This window comes from Triturus cristatus, chromosome 12 (genome assembly GCF_964204655.1).
Source record: "Triturus cristatus chromosome 12, aTriCri1.1, whole genome shotgun sequence".
Lineage (NCBI taxonomy): Eukaryota > Metazoa > Chordata > Amphibia > Caudata > Salamandridae > Triturus > Triturus cristatus.
Window position 1 is genome coordinate 140,263,669 of NC_140595.1, and position 23,353 is coordinate 140,287,021.

General features: G+C 40.4%; 1 protein-coding gene across 7 annotated transcripts in view; it reads left to right on the forward strand.

The window, feature by feature from the left end:
- Window positions 1-22,726, forward strand: part of MEF2D (myocyte enhancer factor 2D) — a 415,917-nt gene extending 393,191 nt beyond the window's left edge. For all 7 annotated transcript variants that reach the window (XM_085638243.1, XM_085638237.1, XM_085638242.1 and 4 more), the window contains 2 exons: window positions 5,854-6,034; window positions 11,731-22,726. In XM_085638243.1, coding sequence (XP_085494369.1) covers window positions 5,854-6,034; window positions 11,731-12,046 — 497 coding nt within the window. In that variant the 3' untranslated portion in view covers window positions 12,047-22,726. The remainder of the gene's footprint in view (window positions 1-5,853; window positions 6,035-11,730) is intronic.
- The last annotated feature ends 627 nt before the right edge of the window (window positions 22,727-23,353 follow it).

Consider the following 23,353-nt stretch of genomic DNA (forward strand, 5'->3'; position numbering starts at 1 on the left):
CAATGGCATGTCCTCCTCTCAGCCTGCGAGTTACCTTCTCCCATCCGATATATTTTAGACACACACATATATTTATGTATATATACACACATTTATATGCTTTCTCACGATACCACTATTCCATTCTGGGTTTTGGGAACCATAGATGGCATTCAAGGAACCAGTTTTTTGAAAAAGAGTTTATTTATTTAATCACCGGTGCAACAAGGGGAGAGTCTACGCGTTTCTGCGATTGCCTTCCACAGGACCATAGAGTCCTGGCGTCTAGCTTGTCCTTTAACAGTGTTCATGACCATAGTCCATCAATTGTGTTGACTTTTTCTGATCGTAACTAGACCACACATTATATTTATCCTATCAAGCAATTAATCCTTATCATTCAGGATAAGATTCATGTAAAGTACATTAATTTGTTATACACAAATAAGGCCGCTCCCATCAGAATGACCTAAATGGTGCTCAGGAGTGTTATGTGTAAGTGAGTGTGGACATCTCACAAAAAGTTTAGGACTGGTCTCACACACCAGCTGGTGTCATGCTTCATCATCGGCCGTCCTCTCCCTCTAAAAACTTGGTTTGATAGAGGGCGGACATACACCTGACGACAGGGATGCATTTCCAACTAAGTGGGGGCCCAAAGTGAGTGAGTGAAATTAAAAGCCATTACAGTTACCTCACGTAATTTTAATGAACTAGGTGACTGTATGGTGTATAAAACTAAGTGAACGGGGAAATGGGGAGAGTTATTAACCCCTCGCCGTATAGAATTGGGTCGAAATGTTTCTGCCTCGTGTCAACAGTGGTACATGGCATTCGCCAGGACCTTAATATTTTAATATATAAAGGGCTCCACTCTTACCAACACTGTGGTTAGAAAACTTACGGTGGGGTGACCTTTGTCACTTCACTGTCTTGGGGTCTTTAGTACCCCACACTCTTTACCCTACGTACTTCATGGGAGGAGGAGAAAAGGAAAGCCCCTGTAGTCAAACTTTCGTCAAGGTGCGCTTTCCGCGGTGTCACCTAGCAGTACTCTGCTCGCCTCCCCGGTGAGGAAGTACATTAATTTAACATATTGCTTAAATAAAATTATTTCCCAGATCATGCAGAAAGGTGAAAACTCAATTCAATTCATTATCATTATATATATTCACACACACTTTTCCTATATGTCCTATCCCCCTTTAGTCCTACTTTTGTGTCTGGCCTATCCCAGTCTTTGCTTTTCAAAATCTGGTCACCCTAACTCTGTGCAGCACAGTGGTTAAGGAACCAGAAGAGGCCACCTTTCCCAAGATGCAAACTGGAAGTGCAGGGCAGTGTTTCATTGCGGATAAAGGGGAATATATATGACTCATTAGAGCATGTGCCATGTCGTCTGGAGGGTGTGGTACCAGCAGGTTGGCAGCAGTTCAGAACCTGGCTGCCCGGCCGCTCCCCCGCTGGTAGGTTTGTCATGGCTGGGTGGGAGCGAGTGAAACTGAAGACACCCAGTCCTGGGTGTATGAGATGTTTGGCTTCTAATAAGAGTGTGCTGTGCAATTAGACATTTTCCTGCAGTATCCAATCAAGCCAGGGATCACAGTTGGCAATGATGTGTACCGAGATATGAACCATGACACTAGGGTGCCCAGTTCTCTAAAAATGTACTAGTGATAAAAATAAAAAAATTTCAGTGAAAGGGAACTGCTCTGTGTTCATTGATAGACAAAAATATCATTATACGATATTTCCCATGAAGTTGATGGGAACCCGGAAGTGTTGCATTTTGCTCCACTGGAAGTACGACTGTGACGAATTTCGAAATTTAACTGCCAAGTTGAGTAATCGAGAAGAAATACCCTCTTTTAAGGACCATATAGCAGCCTGCTCAGCGAATTGAATAAAGTATTATTGACTTCCTAGGGCCTGCACTGAACACCAGCACTTGTTTTTTTAGAGAGGGAGTGTACCGGCACTTCTCAAGAGAGACTGAATACTGTTAATTGGAGAGTACCGGCACTTGTCAAGAAAGACTTGATACTGTTACTTGGAGAGTACTGCACTTCTCAAGGGAGACTTTATACTATTAATTGGAGAGTAAAGGGAGAGGGTGTTCGTCAATTATTGATTATTTTTTGGTCTCTAGGCCTCTCAAGCACTGGATTATAGCAGTTGGAATCGAGTGGAGCCCATTTAGCGATCACAATCCCCTAATAATGAAATTACAGTATCAGGTCTCACCCAGGGTATGTACAGTGGGGGGCATCATTGAGAGGGCGACAGACCAAGGAAGGCGACTCAAGTGGGCTAAGATTGAGTGTACAGCATTTTATAGAGCCCTGATCGAGCAAGGGAAACAGCCCATTGAAGAACGTCTTGACCCGGTAACCGATGGGCCACAACTATTAAATGCATTTGGGAGGATAACCAGTTTGGTCGATGGGCTTTTAACAACACGAATCTCAAAAAGAACCCTCAATCAACCAAGATGGTTTGATAGGGATTGTTCACGGGCCCTCAGAGAGTTAAAAAATTGCCTAAAACAGAAGCCACGGAATACTGACAGGGTAACCCAGTGCAGAGCAAATTACAAGGCTGAGGTTAAAAGAAGAAAATTAGCTCTTCAGGGGGAAGTGTGGGCTGATCTAAGGGAGGCAGCAGAAAGAAGGGATCTCTCAAAATTATGGAGTATAATTAATAAACCCTGTTTTCATGATAGCCGCACCCCGGAGGTTGGCACAAATATCCTCCCGGAGCAGTGGGTTTCACACTTTAAGAGCTTGTACAATCATGGAAAGGCGATTGTTGCCCCGGAGGAAGGTGCTATCCTGCAGGAACAGTTGGCCGAGTTCACTCTAGCTGAAATATCTATGGGCATTGAGGGTTTATCTAAAAACAAGGCACCAGGCCCTGACGGGGCACCACCCGATTTGTTCATCAGTAATGTGGAGCTATGGGCTCCAATAATGACCAGGGTGATAAATGCAGCAATTAGGTTTGGCCTGCCACGATCATGGTCAACTGCCATCATTGACACTATTTTCAAGAAGGGTAATAGGGATAACCCCCAGTGTTATCGGCCCATCTCACTGATTGATGTTTCTGTTAAGATTCTGGGAAGGGCAATTCTCAATAGATTAATTGAATGGACCGAGGAAAAAAATATCATATCGGACATTCAATATGGATTTAGATCAGGGAGGTCAACCAGTGACCAATGTCTGAATTTATACATGTTAGTCGCCAAGTATACCAAGACAAGTAACGAATCCATTTATTTAGGGTTCATGGACTTGGCGGCTGCCTTTGATCACGTAAATAGGGACAAATTGTGGCTAATAATGAGTCAACTTGGTATCGACCAGGGCCTGATCACAATTCTTAGGGATTTACACAGGGACACCACAGCTAGGGTACGTTACAACACTGAGGGGGGCCTCACTGAAGCCTTGTGTGCTTTAGTGGGGTGAGACAGGGGTGCATTCTTGTGCCCTTTTTATTTTCTCTTTACATCAACAATTTAGAGAAGACCCTGATTGCTTTAAATACCGATTGCCCGAGAGTCGGTATGCGTCATATTCCAGTTCTGCTTTATGCAGATGACGCAGTTTTGTTAGCCCGCACCCCGAAAAGTTTACAGATCTTAATTAACGGTTTTGTGAAGTTTATGGGAACTTTAGACCTCTCTGTAAATCTTGGCAAATCATTTGTAATGATGGCAGGTAATAAATCCCGGTCTAAGTTTATACACAGAATTGGGACTCATACACTGGAAAAAGTGCAGACCTTCTCCTATCTAGGGATACTGTTTGACGAGAGGTTAAAATTCACCCCCCTGGTAGAAGAGAGATGCGGAAAAATAATATCATCAAATGGTGCAGTAACTAGTTATGGGCGAAGGTTAGGGCGATGTTCTCCTGAACAAGTAATGAATTTGTACAGCTCCATTTGTTGTTCTAAAGCTCTGTATGGTGCGGAAGTTTGGGGATTTGCAGACATAAAACAACTGCAGCGGGAGGAAAACAAAATTTTTCGGTTCGTACTAAAAATTCCCCAGAGTACCCCAGCTGTTATTGCCCATAGAGAGCTAGGGAGGCCATATATTGAAGACTTGGCCAAGTATAGACCCATTTTAGCGTGGCTCAATATTTGGACAAATCCGGAAGCCGAGATAAGTAGGCAAATATTGAGTGACTGCTTAGGGAGAGAAAGATGTATGAATATACCTTGGCTCAAGTATGTCAAGACTATTCTGGAGAGCCTGGGCCTTATAGAATTCTTCATTAATCAGTCAGTAATTAGAGCTCAGGATAAACCCAAGTTAAAAAGACTGTTCCTGGCCCAAAGAAATACAAGCAGAATGATGGAAGAAGGGGCTAAGGGGACAGTGAATGCACATAGCCTCATCAAGACCATTGAGGGAATGGAACCTTATCTCTACCTCATGTACAACGCACAGGACAGATTTTTAATATCCCGTTTTAGGCGCAATCTTTTACCATATTTATTAGCTGATCCATTAGGCTATACTGTTTCGATTGAGCAGAAGGGGGCCTGCGGTTGCGACAATTTGTCTCCGCAGGACACCCTTCATTTTGTATTTTTTTTGCACCTTTTATTCCACTCCAAGGCAAAGTTTTTTAATTGATATTATGAAAAGGGCCAATTTGACTCAGGTCAAACCAGCGCTACTTTTTTTACAAAGGGCAGCTGACCCATTGACTTTGTGTTGTATACTGAATTTTATTAAAGTCGCACTGAGACTAAGATCAACTAGAGGACAGGCTTAAACTGTGATTGCCAAGAGTCTATGTACTTCCGATGTGAATACGTACTCCTTTTTCTTATCAAGAGTTCTTACGATGTTGATTTAATTGTTTTAAAAAAAAAAATCATGTATTGTGTATATATGTCCTTTTATGGTGCTTTTAACAACCGAATAAAGAACTATTGAATTGAATTGAATTGGAGAGTAACGGGACTTCTCAAGAGAGACTTAATACTATTAATTGGAGAGCACCGGCACCTCTCAAGAGAGACTTGATACTGGTACTTGGAGAGTACCGGCACCTCTCAAGGGAGACTTAATACTGGTACTTGGAAACTACCGGCACCTCTCAAGAGAGACTTTATACTGTTATTTGGAGAGTACCGGCACTTCTCAAGAGATACTTAATACTGTTACTTGGAGAGTACCGGAACTTCTCAAGAGAGACTTGATACTGTTACTTGAGAGTACTGGCACTTCTCAAGAGAGACTTCATACTGTTAATCGGAGAGTACAGGCACTTCTCAGACACAAGCAGGTTCTCTGGTACAGGGTACCGGCCCTTCTATTTTTCCATTTCAAGCACTGTTATTACCCTTTCACACAACAGGGCAGGGGAATGTGTGGTGCCCTCAATGTGAACGTGTTTCGTGTTGCAGTTTTATAATGTTCCTCAGTGTGGACTGAGACGATGACCATCTGTCTTACCAAGAAGGAGTCCTCTGAGCAGTTGAAATGCCGGCCTTAGACGTGTCTGAGAGCAACTTAGAATATATTGACCGCTGTCGCAGGCTTCAAACGGGCCAGGAGACACGGGAGGCCCTGGGGCTTACCTGGGATGCTGATGTCTGACTGCGCCTCAAGGGACCGATGCCTGCAAACGTTAGTTGCCTGTTAAATCCGGCCTCTGCTGCCCCTTCTTGTGGCCGTATGTGGGCACGACCACTTGGTGCGGTGCCACTTGTTGCCAGGAATGGGAGACAACTACTGGGCGGGACGTGTTTTGCCAGTAAATGACAGCGACAGGGGGGCATTTGTGTGGTTGGTGTGGGCTTGTGGGGGTGGTTGGCTTCTCCTCTGAACTTTGCTTTTCGCCGTTGCAGATTACCAGTTAACCAGCGCAGATTTAACCTCACTCCAGGCGTTCAGCTCGCCCAGTGGCTTGTCGCTAGGCAATGTGTCTGCCTGGCAGCAGCAGCAGCAGCAACAACAGCAACAGCATCAACAGCACCAACCGCACCACCAACCGCAGCAGCTCATCCCAGTGTCTCTAAGCAATTTAGTGTAAGTATTGGCTGGCCCCCTATGAGCCCTTCCCCTCCTGTGCTGCTGTCGTACTCGAAGCGTGAGTGACAGCAGCTTGTCGAGGGGTCGCCAGGGTTTCTCTCGATTCTTGCACCTGCGTTACATTTTGTCGTATATTGTCTTCTTTTAAAATATGTGCAACTTGGTTGGATAAAGGGAGCGCTTTTTTACCCACACACCTTCACTATTTTATATGTTGCCCTCCTGACCTCTTGTAATATGTGTATTTGTTTGTTGTGTGTTTTTAATATTTCGGATGCTTCAGACCAGAATGCACAACGTTCGATGAAAGGAGTAACACTGCCACCTAGTGTCTTATTCTGTAATTGCGCCATGTTTTAAATAAAACTGAGTCCTGAAACTGGCGCCCACTTCCAATTAATTGTGCTGACAGAAACTGTGCCAAGTCAGTGCCGCTGGGAGTTAGTTCAGTGGCTGCAGGCGACACTGCTATCAACACAAAGCAGTGGTTATCCTTGGGAGTTATGAAAACTGCTTACTCCAGCTGCTTCATGTACATTTGGATGATAAATGCACGAGACCTTCCAGTAGCCACGCTAGCCAAGGTTTCCTCCCATCAGTAATGGAATAATGCATCCCTATCTCAGTTACTAGCTATTGAGAGTTTCGTGGGGTGGGAGGGGCACAAAGGGGCCACGTGAGGAATCCAAGAAGGGTAAAGTGGAAAACACGGTATTTCCTACCGTGCAGGTATAAAAGGCGACGCAGTGCAGAAATATGGACTTAAATTATTACATTAGTGTTATAGGAGCTCCCAAAGAAAGTTCTGGAAAGTTTACCTCGGGTGCCATTGTGTTTTTTTCCCCCATTTACTTTTGCCTTCAGGAGAGAGGCGGCATGTCACATAGGAAACATGTAATAAACGGAAATGCTTTTTAAAGTAAAGATCAAAATACTGTGACTTTGCTATAATGTGAATCTGATCAAAATGTGAGTAAACATCACAAAAGGGCTGAAAGTGGGGGGTATTTCCATGACATCCACTCACTTTAGTAAGCAACCAGGTATCTCAGCTTTAAGGGCACCATGTGAAATGAAGGAGAGGACATGATTGGTTAACAGTGGAGTAACTGAACAAACCTACAGTGGAGGAAGCTGCTCCCAGTTAGTGATTACATCCCTACCTGATGAAACTGAGGATCTGGTACAGAGAACACGTCACTTGCAAGAAGGAGCCCCCATTCTTCTGATGGATTGAGCAAAGAAACCGAACTAGCCTGAGGCAAATCTCTCGTTGCCCCACAAAGAAACCATGTAGTTCCGTATCGCACACCACAGATTGTGAAGGGACTTGTGTAATCAAAGACTTGAAAGTAATGAAGCAAACTTAAACAAGGCAAACGAGGTCACAGTGTGATTTTCCTTTTTCGGAGCCATTTTCAGGGTCAGTGCAAGCTTTGGGCTCGGCCCCTCCAACCATTTGCAGTGCATGATGAATGCCTGTTAGGCTGAGCAAAAGTCAGCAAAGCTCCAGCAACTCTTTTTTTTTTCTTTCGCGCTGCCTACTTCTGTTTCCTCTCTGGTTTCCATTAACATTACCCAGATTGCTCCCATCCTGTTATCAAACATCCTTGGCGGTTATGCCAGTGACTTAAGTTCGGCTAATTTTCCACTTGTGACCTTGGGCACATCTCAACCATGTGGCACACCAAAACCACTGAGGTGATTGTTCCAGCAGGGATGGAGCTATACAGCTTCTGGCTTGTTCACCCATTCAGAGATAACCACCACTATTACTTATTTACTGTTGCCTTTTGTGTGTCGAGTTTGAGGCTATGATCGGAGGCTCTATTTGCAATGGGTATCTGTTAATGCACGAGGTGTATGTGAAATGATTTTGTTTTATGCTGAGGATTATTCCCCTGTCATTGGCTCAGTTGTAGCAGGTTAAGTCCAATTAAATAAACAGAAAAGAGACCTGTGTGTGGCGTAACTATACTCTTAAGCACGTATGCCTTGAAGTAAAATGGGTGGAGACAGCCTGGAAGAAAGATGATGTCCAATCAAGAGATATATTTCTAAATCCATGCTTCAGTTTTATCAGTTTGCATCTGTTATTTTAGGTAATTCCATTTATTGCACGTGGGAGCCATTCAAAGATCCCAGTTAACGCCATCAGTCAAAAGTTGAGTTGTATTACCATTCCTAATTGGTTTATTTTCATTTAGTTTTATATGCAAAGGGATCTTTCCACTTGTATCTGATTTGTGAAACAGTGTACTTTCATCTGAAAATTGTGCTGAAGAAGACTTACATAAATATTATACATGGGAGCCTGTATTTATTCTATAAAAGCCAGTCTCTAATTTCCTAATTGCAGGCGACTTTTCACTTTTTTAGTTGCTTATAATAAAGAAATGGAGCTGTAATACCTTAGTACACTTGAGTTCTGACTTCACAGTGCTTGCTGCCAGAACCAGCAGCTAATAATTCAAAAAGGAGGCCATGGAGCAAATGTACAGCTACAGTTTATTGAGTGAAAATTAAGATTGGGTTTTCCTCCTTCTGTTCGTCTTGAGGGGTGAAACTCCGAAACCGGTCCTAGGATGCTTGTTTCCAGTCCAGGGAGGACCTGGCTTGGCAGTTCGGGCTGGACTGTTCCCTTAAGGCACAGGGTCAAGGCTGATTTGCATATGGCTGGGTCCAAACTGGAATGGCATGGTGAGCAAAAAAACTATGGATTTAGGCCCAGATCTCTGTACTGGGGTGAATGTATGACATTGTTCTACATTCTGTCCATCAACTGTTGTTTTTGCGTTTCGTCTTGATGAACAGTGATCAGCAGAAAGGAGATATTTATGGATACATGTTTATTTTTTGCTCGCTTTAGGTATTTTAGAGGAAGGTTGAGGGTGTGACTATGTATTATAGGGGATAAAGTACCTCCTGAAGTACATTATAAAGGTATTGCATGTCACCTTGGAGTTCCATTCGCTTCAGAGAAACTCTTCCTTCTTCTGTTATCACATTGTGCATCTGTGGATTCACCTTTCCACTGAGCCTTCCTTTCTTTAAATTAAAGATGAGGGACTGCAGGCAATTTCAATCAGTGTGCAATATTGGCAGGCAGCTATCTCAAGCCCAGTATTAATAAAGCACACTGCCATTGTTTGCTTTCGTCTCCTCAAACACAGAGATATTGAAAAAGCCTTATGGAGGAAAAGAAAGGGTAAATTAATTTTCTGTAACACTTCGTCTTAAGCAATTCAGAGCACTATAGAGTGCACTCTGTGCAGGTAATTTGCAACTCAGTATTTGTTTTCCTTGCCTGTTAGACTGTTTGTGATGTGTTGATGTGATTTTATTAATAATCACCTGTGTAACATAATTCAGGTGATTCTTGTTGAGCACTTTCCGTTGCTTTTTTCCATTTCCAGAATGATTTTGAAGCCTATGTGCCCCAAACATTCTTGTCATATTATTGGGATCATTCTGTTTGGTACGCGCAATAAGTCCACTCCATACCTCCCCGGTTCCGTCTACGGCTTCTTTGAGTTGAAGTCCCATAGGGGATTTGCGGTTAGAATAATCATCTTGACTGCACGGCCTAAAGTGTACTTCTCGTCCACCAAAACTCATTTGAGTGCACTGTCTGTGATTAAAATTTGTCCTTGAGCTCTGATTCTGTCTTTGTCGGGAGTTACAGTGGCGTAAACATAGGAATTCCCATGGACTCCCAGCTGAAGTTCAAATTCATGGAAGCCAGAGATTTATCTGTATAATAACTATTTAAAAATGAATCGGCACCGAGATGAAATTGGCATAATGGTCTTTAAACCGTACCATTAGCAAAATATATTGCACTAAAACCCCTGAATAGATTGTAGGGGAAAGGGTAACTGCAGATCCTACTGATCTGGATCATTGCTTCCTGACATTACTGTTGCAATATGGGTTCCAGTCCCTAAACATGAGGCGACCCCCTATAGTAGATTGCTGAAAACCCAGATATACCAATGCGCCTCCAGCAAACTCTTCCTGAAGAAATCTAGTGCAAGCTGACAGGTCTGAGCAATACTCTTAAGGAGGATGTGGGCAGATTAACTGAATATCCTGAAGCTACTCTGAATAGGGGAAATTTAAACAAGCAACAGAAGAATTGGGGCGAAGTGTAGGAAACCTTACCTAGGGAATTTGTCTGTATAGGAGACTAGGCTAGAAGGCGCAGCACCTCTATAATAACTTCACCAATATAGCAGACTAGTTCAGCTTGATCAAAGACAATTAGGAGCATAGTTCGGTTGCTCTTCCAAATAATATTCTATGGTGTAGCTAAGCGCGCTGCTCTATCTAAAAGATGGGGGGGGGGAGGTGGAGCACAATCTCACTCATATATAAATATCTAGTTAATGCTGTGGAACTGACATAAAAATGACTAACCAGCTATGGGAGAAAGCCTGTGAAGAAAAGGTGAGGTTGAAATCTACCCAATTAACCTACTTCTATATGCAGTTCTTTTTTTCTTGATGGAACTTAAAATGGCTAGAAAAGAGCCCAAATCTTGCCCAAGTTGTGAGGTAGTAGGATTCGATATTTACCATATAGTAAAAGGACGTAGAGTAATTCTAACTTTTGAGGTGTAAAGACACATTTTTGTAAAAGAGGTTACTATATGAATCAGAGTTGGTCTGTCCAGCATTTCCCATTAGGGATGGCTTCAGAGAGAAAATTCTGGAAGCATGGCAGTTAAGTTTGCAAATTTGGCGTAGATCCTGCCATACCTGCATGCAAGGTTTGAAAGTCGGTCCAAAGCCGGCAATTCCTACAGTGGACGAATTATGTGGTTAAATAAATACCAAACAAAGCTACTAGCACAAAAGAAACCAATTGAGTGGAGCTTTGATACAACTGATTGAGGAATGGGAGGTTTATTACTCTACACCTGTTTGATAATTGACATCCCTCCAATAGGATGATCAATTATCAAGAAATAGACAACGGAATATAACCAGCTAATTTGCCCAGTACATTATGAAAGCATCCTTGACCTCCCTCCTTACCTGGCAGCTTGACATGAAATATTGAGTCCCGTGGATGTACCTATATGTGCGAACTGTAGTGTCTTGCGAGTTAGAAATGATGGGACCCTTTTGGCTCCTGTTGGACTCCGTAGAACTGTGATGTAAGTGTTAGAGCGGAATACAGTGAAGGCTGGTTTAGAATGTTGAGTTTGCAACTACTCGCAGATGAACAAAGATTTATAATACTAAGCTCCATGTGTGGCACAGTCATTCCAACGTTCTTTATTTAAAATAAATAAATGATACACTTGTTAAAATAAAAGGACAAAACAAATGAATGTCAGCAAAACATGCCGTATATTATTTTGTTATGTTCTTATGTGCCTTGTGAAAATGTAATGTAATAGAAGTAGATTCACTAAGGGCCAAAGTATTTCTCAGATGCACAACTAGATGGTTTAATACAAGTTTCATCCTATTATAACTTTTTTAAATTAATACGCATATAGATATTACAAACATTATGACGTTGTTTTGCTATTTGAATCCTAATGTATTTTTTTCCTCTTTTTTCAATCCTCTCTTCTTTCTGTAACTCTCTCTCATTCTCACCTGCTCTATCTTACACATTTCTTCGGTGTCATCCCTGCTCTTTCACATTTCTGTGACGACTACATCCCTTTTACTCTGTAGATCTAGTGGTCAGTTGCACCACACTTTGACCGTAAACACCAACACCGACATCAGCATAAAAAAAGAGCCCCCATCACCGAATCGGGAGCGCAACACCAATACCCCACTCTCCTACCAGCAACAGACAAAGCTCGAGACCATGGGGCGCTCACCCGTCGACAGCCTCAGCAGCAATGCCAGCTCCTTCGAAGGCAACGACCGGGACGATAACCGAACCGACTACAGCACGACCCTCGGACTCCTACGGCAAAGTGCAGAGTCTGATGGTGACAACTCATCCATAAAGCGCATGCGACTGGACAATTGGGTAACATAATGACCCTTGGAACCCCATCAGTGCTGACTGCTCTTACCCCTAGCGGTAGTGGGCATTGCGAGCAAGGAAGGGAGCTGTCGTCATCTTTGAGGGAGGGGTTTGGATGGGGCATATTATATACTGCCTGAGAAATAGCTTTAGGGTTTTGTAGGCGTTTCTTGTACTCCAGTGAACCAGGCAATGTTTGCAGGACATACTATACTCCATGGTGATGAGCAGCTAAAAGGAAACTCATCTATCTATCCATCTATCTATCTATCTATCTATCCTGGTTTACACAGACACTTTACTTTTCTTGTAAATAATTCAGTAAGCAGTCAGTTCCTTTGATGGTGCTTCTAAAATTCCTATCTTGATTGCTCACAGTAGGTCTTGCAGTGAGAAAAATAATCATGAAATAAAGCAACATTTTTCTGAATTGATTCCAAAAGTCACATTCTAAAAACGTTGACATATATGTACATAAAGCACCATTTGAGTGAACTGTGAAACACGACCGACACGTAGAGTTGATCCTTGGCTGCACAACCAATGTCTTGTGCTAAGCCCTCCCATCCACTCGCTTAAGTGTGACCCTAGAACATGGTCAGCCTAAGCTGAGTGCCTTCCAGATTGCAAGAATGGCCCCAGTGTTCCTCTCATGCACACAGCATTGGGCTGAATGCCCGTACTTGGCCTGAGTTCTGGAGTGTGAGCAGTTGTCTAATAGCCTAGGCTGCATTGAAGAATTCCTTGGTGTTTAATTTGCCCCCCTCCCTCCCAATAGCCCGTAAAGGGAAAATAAAGCACTGCGGTAACAATTGACCTCTCTGCTTCTTGCTGGTTTCCTTCTCTTGTAGAATCCCAACCTCATATAAGGACTCTGTCTGCCTTGCCCCCACCCTGTATGCGAAGAGCACTGAGTGGAAATACTCTTGAAGCACTACTTTTGTACATAAAGCAAGGCCCTTAAAATCTTAGCTGTAGAGGCATGATGGACATGGGGGTGTTGAATGCTGGTCATTGACTTTGCTCCCAGCCCAGGGTGCCCTATTTTTTATTAACGTGGAAGAGATGTTTGGATGCAAAGAGATGCACATTGCTTTGTATGATGCTCCCTGGTAGTGTTTGAGCTCGCATGATTACTGGTGCCGAAAAGGCAACCCACTCAGTTATAACTTCGAAAGGACTGTCATCCCATATCAGGAACGAGGTACTCATGCGAATAGGTAGATTCATTGAGTTACATGCACCATCAATATTGCCATCATTGAGAAGTCACTGTTGAAAAGTGGCAAAAATGAGACTTACACATCTGGCAGCGGCTTTCCATTATTTCTCTTTTCTTTCTCTAAATCCTTGGATGTGCAACCTGTGATGTTATTTCGGTGGCACAGTGTTCTCAGGTAATGAAACTGTTCAGTGTTAAACTGATATTTCTTTTTTTATTGGTTAAGATTGGCGGTTGCCACTCCCCCCCCATCCCCCTACCCCACCAGCCTTCAGAAAAATCAAAATACTGAAAGGCAAGCACGTTTGATACCATTAGATCCCATTCCATTCCATCATCCTGTTTCGACATCACAGCTTACCAAGCACCTGTCTTTTCCATGCAATGTGGTTATCTTTAACCGCTTTTTGCACGCGATCACTGTCAGAGGAGTGCCAGTCCCTTCAACTGCGACATGCAGTCCACACAGTTTCCTTTTTTATGTTTGGAATGAGTGACAAGGTCTTGGTTTTCCTGTGTGGCTAACCCCGTTCACCTGTCCAGTGCATACACTTTGTTAAGAGAGTGTTCTGGTGTATACGTTGCAATAACAATTAAGTTGACAAGCCCCCATGGATGCACTTTTCTTCACCGATCTGCAGACCAAGCTGCCTTTTTTGGTGCCTGGAGTCGTATGTAGTGCAAACGTTGCCTGTTTACTTTATTTCTAGCGCAGTATCTCCACTTTTTTTTCTTCTAAAAAAGAAAAGAGCAATGTGATTTTATTTACCAACATGATTTATGTGACCGTGATATCTGGTCTTGCTACCCACTTCCGTTCACTTGAATGGGTGTGCTCCTACCGCCAGCGGGCCTGGGGGTGATCACATCGCCGAACAATACACTGCACCACGCTATGGCAATAAAGCCTTATGTTCCTTGTAAGCCTTACTAGGCTTGTAATCGAAAAGCAGGGTATTAAAGGGGTACACGTATCGGCACATGCAACACACAGTTTTCTCTTTAAATTTATCCGAGAAAACACGCAGTTTTTTAATGCTAAGAAGAATATTTTTGTTTATTCATACCTATTTCTCTGAATTTATTTGATTGTGCATCTTTTTATTTATATGTAGATTTATATGTGTATAGAGCACAAATTATGTTACTTGTAGATTACTACATTGCAGAGTGAGGATCTATTACATTTGTTTCAATATCAAAGATGTGGACACCAAACAGGAGATATTACTTAAGTGAAAGAGGCATTGATAATTTATCAGTCTCAAATCCAACGTTCTCCATTTTGGTTATTACAATGGATCACATTCCAAACTGTGTTCACCTGAAGAGAGAACTGTTACTTGCTTTTAGTTGATTGTCCTCAGGAGTCATTCCAAGGCTATCAGAATTATCAGTATAAGGTGGTTTTCCATGATACGCTTACAGTTGCAAAGTATATAAATACATGACATTTTAATGAAAATTATTCTTAATCATCCTATTCTATTAACCCTCTAATGATGAAACATGATCTTTGAGGTGTGTCGTTATAAAGCTCATGTCCAGCTATGGGATAGCCGTAGAGCTTTTCTTTTCATCTTTTACTACTCGTGTGGGGTAGAGGCCCTCAATGTCCCAGTGCTCTCATGAATAGTCATCCTAAGATATATTGTCTCTTTCTAGTCTTTTTATCCAAGATTTGCGACTTGAAACTTGTAATGGCATATTGTACTTCTGCTTGTGTAGGGAAAACACATTTTATCACATAGTCGTGACGTGTGTAAAACCATAACGTTTTTTGTGCTCTGTAGATGTATTGCTACTGCATTAATTCATTGAGAAGTCCTAGGTAAACATATCAGTTCTTGTGATTGTTGCAATGTGAACATCGAGTAAAGGAATTTAATATGTTTTACCGAGAGCACACCCATGCAAGATAAACACATTGCGGAAATGGGTAGCACGGGGTATGGGAATATCGCTTTACTTGCTGGTAAAAAATATAATCATTCACTCTCTCTCTTAACACAAAGGGTGATACTGTCCGTTAGCAAGGTCTTTTGCACACATTAGCTGGACACAGCCGGAGTCTGGCCAAAATGGCTTGACACTGCCAGCAATAAGAAGGCTCTGAAATGTTTGAGGTTGCTGCCATTTTATGCCTGTAAAATGCCAAACTCTCTCGTTCCTTTCATGTTCACATAAGTGTTGCAGCCGAGCAGGATTTTTTCAGTGAAGATGTAGCATGTCGGGTACTTGAGGACCATACCACATCTCATTATGTTTAAGCTTTGATCATCTGCAGGTCTCTGGTAGCACAGATAATTCTTTAAACCACAAAGCAACCATGACATAATTTTTGTCACCAGAAAAGTGCATACATTTGAGCCGCTTGTTGTTGAAGTTATAGCAATGGGTTAGCAATTGGTTCCAATGGAAAAGGCTTCCTCACATTCATGGGCGCACCAAGAGCTGGTTGAGTTGGGTGTGCCCATATAAAAGTGGCCACCTTGACTATCAGCTTGGCACCTCAACAAACTATTTACAGAGTATGATTTAAGACCAAACGCAGAGAACAAGGACATGGCATTAAACCGGCAGCAATCTGCAAACATTCCAAGGAATGCCAGCCGTGCAAACTGAACTCCCAAGAATGGCGATGGGTATTGGGTATGTATCTCCCTATTGTTCATCTGGCTTGTTAATGGCTGTGAAATATGAGCCTCAACCTCTCACTGATAAGACAGACGGCATTGGCATTGATTTCACCATTTTGGTGAACTGTTTATTTTGTTTCACAGACTTTTAAATTAAAACTCTTATTAATTTTCAATACAAACAAGAAGAATGACAATCTAAGAAACAAACACCCTTGTTTTTACTTATATAAATATTTTTCTGTATTTTTATTTTATTTCTTGTGCCCATCTGTGCTGTTGACAGTTACATTGTGTAATTTTTTTAAATTTGGAATTTTGCGTTGTGTAGTTTAGTTTCTGTTTTTATTTCTTGGTTTCATTTTTTTTTTTTAAAGGGGTGTTGCAAAACATTGCACGATTTAAATGAAAACAAAAGTACATGCTGCAGTTTTTAGAAGAGTGGAGAGAAAAAAGGAGCTTATTTATTCTCAAAGGCTATAAACGTGTAAGATGCATGAAGAAACATTTACAAAAAATATATATATATATATAAAAAAGACAAAAAAGTGTAACCTCGACAAGTGTAGCGTTTAAAATTTAAACAACTACAAAAATAGCTAATATATTGTGTTTGGCTGGTTCGCTTTTTGTTTTTTAATGTTCCTTTTTTGTTTTTTTGAAGAATGAAATACAATTTCAATGTGTATATTTTCATAAAAGAAGTATGCACTGATATGTATATTGCTTTTTAAAAGTGTGGTTACTTACCAAAGTCTCGGATTCTGCTTTTTCCCCTCTAAAGCCTATGGAATCCTGATCATGTGTGACTTGAGGGTAGACGCGGAGTCCCCGAACGTCCCCAGGCGTCTTTAGCTCTTTTTCTCTCATCTCACTCTGTTTCTTACCATCCCATTTCACCTTCTGCATCCTTCAGTAGCCTTATGGGCCTCTAAATGCAAATTTTGCTTTTGAATTGTGGGAGCTTTGAAATGTCAACAAAAAACTTCCTACGTGCAATATAGCCTGAAACTGAAGCTCTTAATTTATATTTAAAGCAACCAATTGCAAAATAGTAAACATAACCTAAAAAGTATTCCAATTAAATATTGATTAGCAATAAAAAAAAGAAAGACAGCCTAGGACTACGTAGCATTACAATTCTTGTGTTGTTAACCCTGTTAAAAACAGATACTCTTAGAATAATTCAGATGCAGTTTATACATTAGAGCTTGAATTAACCCACAAATGTGTTTAATTTATTTTGCTTCTGCTTTTTGTTTTGTAGTTTAGATAAGTCTTGTAGTATTTAAATAGTTTAAAAAAAAAAAGAAAATCACTGCCCTACCACTAAATCAGAGCAATAGGTTTGTTTTGAAGATATCCTTGTGTTCTTGGACTGGATGCAGTGCTGCAGAGGTAAATTGCTTTTTATTAATTTAAAAGACATTACCTCCCAAAAATATGATCTGTTGAAATCCCTCTAAAGCATTTACAAAGGAGCATGATTGATTTGTTCACGTTAGATGAGAAAGTTAATCTAATGGCCATCTTGTTCTTATTCAAACTGTCAGCTTAAATGGTATGTGCTGCTCCCGAATTGTGAAACATCACTTCTAGTATGACTTAATTTTTTGCACATCCATGGTATTGTGAAATATATATCATGAAATCTAAAAGAGCCCATTTGGCAAAAGATATATGACATGTTAAATTCAATATTATGGAAAGACAGTTATTAAATGTTACACTGTAATTGGTACAAAACATTAAGTTACGAAATAGCAATATTTGCTAAATAGTTTATTTTAAAGTCTTCTATAACAATCCCTTTTGTGATATGAGATGGGGAATTATTCGTTTGTGATTCTCACTGGTAGACCTCATTTCTTTGTCCTCCAAACTTGAGGAGTGTGACTATAGTGACTATCATTTCTGAAATTGATGCCCTGTTGATAATTGCAGAATACATCCTTGAAAAAAGGTTTCCCTGATTTTGAAAATGGCCATAAATGACTTTTGATTAAATGCTTCTCATTTGAAAAGGCTTTGGTGGGTGGTTTAGTTAGGGATACATTGTTCCGTATCTTTGTTAAATTAAAGACCAGAAAATGGATTCTCATGAAAGAAATCTTATTGTCTGCTGGTTCATGTCCACTTATTACTAATTTGGCTTGCTTAAACTCTCATTTCAATTCCTCCACTACGTGAGAGTTTCTTGGTTTACATGTTTTTAATGTGCATGTTAGCACTGTTCGCAAGCTCCCTAATTAATTTGAGCAGTAGCTAAAAGTCATGTTCAGATGTTTAGTTTATAGAACAAACATTCAATCCAAAACGCTGACATCTTTAATTTAATGACCCTTTGATTTTGTTGGGTAATCTATATAACAGTATGTTAATGCAGCTCCCACTTATAATGTTTTCATTATGTTCGTTCATACTGAAAATGTGGGTCTCATTTGCTTGTTTTCAGTCAGCGTTTTTCATTTAAATAATCGGATGTTACATCAGGTCACTGCCGAGGCTAAAATTGCCAATGTTGGAGATTTAAAGTTTTGCAGTGAACTGGCCAATTTAGAAACAAAGCGAATAGGGTGCAAATAGAAAATCTATCAAGGCTCTTTGCCATTTATACATATGCCAGTGAGTGTGTTGCAATTCCGTACCTAAAGCTCAAACTTCAAAACCTGGTGTGAAGTCAGCTAGCGAATGCATGAAGTCCCATTGGCCATAACTGCAAGGTACGTGAGAAAACCAAAGGAGGCGTGCTATACTTTTGCCCTTCCTCTTGCATTATTTGCTTTGCATTCATTGTTTTCCATTTTATCTCCTCACCCATCTTTGAAGCACTCTTTCCGGCGATTGCAGTCCTCTCACCTACCTCGTTCAGGTCCCTTTGCCATCCATATGTCCAAAGCCATGCTCAGTTGTATAGAAGTTTTCCTCTTGCAGTTTTGTCTTGAGCCAATTCCTTTCTCCTGCCCCTCCACTCTTTCATTCTCTCAATCTCTCTCTCTCAATTGTAGTATTTACCTGGCTACTTGTATATAGCAAGTTTCGATATGTTAGCAATGGTAACAGTACAGGAAACTGTTTTTTGTTGTATTGATATGAAATGAAATTATATTTTTGTCAGAGTATATTGTAATAATACTGACTTTGAACTGTACAGCTTTTGTTGTTTAATCACTGTTTATTTTCCCTTCTCACCCCTTTCCCTTGCCCCCATAATTTTATATCACAGATATAAAAAAAATATATTAAGGGTAAATTAATACCTGGATGGTGAAGGACTAGAGAAGTGTGTTGCTCCTCCCAGTTGCAAATACCATGGATGTTTTGAAAAGTGTCCCACAGGGAAAAAGAGGAGAATTATTTATCACAGGACAGCTAATGTATCTGTTTTTGTGAAAAATTGTTTACAGTTCCACCCTATTTCTCTTGTAATATGCATCCTCCTGTGAAATGAAATTTGAAGTCTTTTCTCTTGAAAAATAGAAAGTTTGACGTTCCCCATATTCTGCCGCCACATATTTGCCCTCAAAATTTCAGCAACCTTTCGACTGAGCTGTGTCCCCCAAGGGTAGCACAACACACGTTTTCAGTGATCAGAGTATTAGTATTATACCAAACCTACACAGGAAACAAAGGCTGATTAATGCAGCAGGTTTTTTTAATGAAAAGGAAAAAGTTAACAACTTAACGTAAGGAATTTGTATTTCAGTCCAAAACACAAGCATTTCCTTTAATCTCCAGCGCAATTCTACTTATTTTAACTGGAGACACAAATCATAGTTTGTTAAAATACAATTACATTGTGACCTTTGTGTTAATTACTGATCAAAGGGATGCTACCATCATGTGTAGTGTCAGAAGCTGACAGTAAAAAGAAAGTCAAATCTGTAGAAGAGGGAATAAAGAGCCCTTTGAAGTATACTTTTTTTGTAAAATGATCAGCACAGTTTGCTTTAGGTTAACTATTTTCAATGCCATTGACCGGGCGTGAACTTTTCTATAATACAGCAGTATCAATTTCTAATATATCACAAATAATGGCAGCATATACAGTAGTATATCCAATAACCAAGGATAGGTATAAGTTGAAAGTGAACAAGCTCCTCTTGTAAGGCCTAGTAGTAAGAAAGGAATGCCCGCACCCCCTTTGCCTGAAAATTATTGTTGTTCAGAGTAAACCTAGTTAAGCAAAGGCAAAATATGTTAACCGATTTGGGTGCAGGAAACACCAGGTAAAAACATGACAACACAAATAATTCTAAAAGAAACACTGCAACCGAGCAAACTGTAAAGTTTATAGGTTTCAACTGTAATATGTTGGCAGCGTAAATGTATATCCATTCACTTTTCGTTGAACGAGAAGTGCTTTGGGGTCATACACTGCTTAGACAAACATTAATCGAAAAATTCCTACTTTATATTTCATTAATTAGTGTGGTACCTATTCAAAAAGTTCACCTTCCGAATTTTCAAACTGTGTTTCTTTGATAGGTGTGTTTTGTCAGTTGCTTCATTTTACAGGTTTTGCCTTGCTGTCATAGTCTCAATTTTAGTTGAAGATTTTAAAATATTCAATAGGCTAACAGAGTTCTGAAATCTGAAAATTGTGTTTAGAGCCTTCATTTTCTGTGCATTTATTTTTAAAATCCAATTTGTGTCCTCAAAATGCAGTGAGAAAATTGAAAAAGTGAACTCAATGGTGCAGCAAGAATCCAGGGATTTAAAACTTTAGAATATTAGAAAAGTTCATGTCACGTATATTTTGCCAATGGGTTGCAACTTTGAGTTTGCTCAGTGCCATGACTTGATTCTAACAGTTGAAATTGAGCCCTCAACCAAAGAGTACCTTTTGTGTGTCTCTGTAAAACTTGGGAGTTTCGGTCCAAATTACTGGATAAAGATTCCGGCTGCAGTAGGATACTAATATTATCTACTCTGGTCTGTGGTGTTTAGCTGACCAGCAATGACAAAGGCATCTTGTACCTGAGAGAAAGAAGCATCTACAATCTGAAGAGTCTCTGGTTTATGACTGCTGCAGTTACTCAAAAGTCTTTCAGGATCGCAGGCCGATGCTTTTTCATAATTTTACCTTTCATCATTTAGTTGTGGCTTTAGATTTCCATGATCCACTCAGTCACATATTTGAGATACTGGAAAGCTATACAAATGTGTCCCTGTTTGTGTCCTCAGTAAATTTCAGTATGGCTAGCTGACTTTCACAGACGGAGTACAGTGGCAAAAGAAAATACACAGCACCCGAGGGCTTAGGAATTAAAGGCACATATTTAAAAGGTTGAAGTGTTGTTACCTTGTACTGTGAGGTATGCACCTACCACATAAAATGTTGCTGTCTGATTGTTTTGTGTCCCTAACTCCATGTATCTTACACTTTTCAGTGAGATAACTTAAACTCAATGTGGCTTTTCGCATTGTCTATCATATGGGTCAGTCTTGCGGAGGTTTACCTGCATGGCCCGATTTTCCTAAGAAAGCAAAGCAGCATTATCATTTGTTTAATTTGTTTAATTCTCAATTTGCCTTGTGACCAGTGCACAAAAAAACACAAGATTGCTGACTGTTGGATGATCAACGGGAATAAGAACCAGTGCTCACATCACAAGCATATGACTATCCAGAAGACAACAATTTCCACTGTACTTTATTTCTACACAATATCTGCCATGTTTGCTTTTGGCTGTTTAAATATATCTCATGGTCGTTTTTGGTTCTGACATTTAGGTAGAGTTCTCTGGGCTATGTGCAAAGATCTTGTAAACAATAACAAAAAATAAATAAAAAACATGTATGCACTATAGTAGATTAAGACATAACCTGTTTAGTAAAATGTTCGACACATAGAGAATTAGTGCTGGGGGTGGAAGTGAAGAACGGTGGTGTTGCCACCCATTTCTCGCTTCTGGCCTCATATTTGGTAAAATGTCAAAATGTTTAAAAGGAGAGTGTGCACTTCCCACTAGTTATTTATTGTTCTAAAAGGCGATTTTAAAATATACACTATGTATTATAAATATATATATATTTTTACCCAACTTTTCTGCCCTTTTTATGTGAGTTTATCACAGCGTGTGAACTAGGGGTGTGACGGGTCAAGGGTGGAATTCTGATCATCTGTGTGCATGCATATGGCTTTTACATGTGTGTAATAAACGCTAAACTTTAAATGGAAATTCAAGCAAACAACAATTTAAAGAATGGACCCTTGTGGAAATTATGTGCATGTTCAGGATATCTAAGAGTTTCCACCAATGTTTGTCAGAGCAGGATAGTGGCCATCCACTAGGTGGAGAAGATAAACTAAGGGACAGGGGAGGGGAGTGTGACGTCAGCAGGTCCTTGACGGGCCCTTCTCTTAGGATGGAAAGGCCTATGGTTGCCAAAGTGACCCATTCTTGTCAAGGGGAGACCAGTTGAAGTCAATGACAGCTGAGACTGTATACCTTTATCTTTGTAAATTCTTCCCCTTTAAGACCTCCTCAGGAGCTCCCACTTGGATTAGTTGTCACTCTTCCCTTATTTGCATTCCTCACCCCGTCCCTCCAACACTGCCCAACTACCCTTGATTATTCAAACCCAAAGAGCTCTGATCTCTCAACCCTGCTCTTTTCCCTCTTCCTTTCTCGCACCCTCCATTAGCAGCACGTGTGTGAGGCGTCTGTTTCAATATTTCCTTTTTTGTGCTGTATGGTGATGCATTATTGTATATTACACGATAAGAGAAAGAAAACATGAAGTTCTTTATGAATTTTGTTTGGAAGCTCTTTCACTATATTTGTTGTAAAGAGGTTTACTATTAAAAAATACACGTTTCTGATATTTGCTTTGCGTGTGTCTTTTTCTTTATATGGGTTTATGTGCACTTCTTCCGAAGTGTATGATGATGCCTGTGTTATTGTCCTGAAAAAGGGATAAACCATTTTAGTTTATAACAGCAACTGAACATTTCACAAAATTTGCTCTATGGGCAAACATTTAGTCTTAAAAAAGACCAACATCTCGGTCTTGCATACAAGAAAGAGAAACAAGGAAGACTAAATGTGAGTAGAGAATTCAGAATTGTTCCTCTGTTGATGGGTATATTATTGTAGCAGCGGCGAGACATTCTTCTTTATGTTGTTGTTGTACCAGACATCTTAATTCTGACAGACTACTCAAGAAGTACAGCATGGGTGGGCCTCCATTATGAACTATTTTTTGTTTGGCCAAGAATCAAAACAAGGTATTTCAACTTATACAATTTTTGAATGTAGATATGATCATGGCTTGGCATATCTTCTTTAAAAGGTACAACCTCAGTGTAGTTAAACCTTATTGAGTTTAACTGTTAGGTGTTAAAACTGTTAGTATGACAAAAAAGATGAAGACCTTAAGAAACCGCATAAAAACACACATCTGATTGGAAAAAGAAGATTGGATACATAATCTGAGACTCCCTCCCTACAG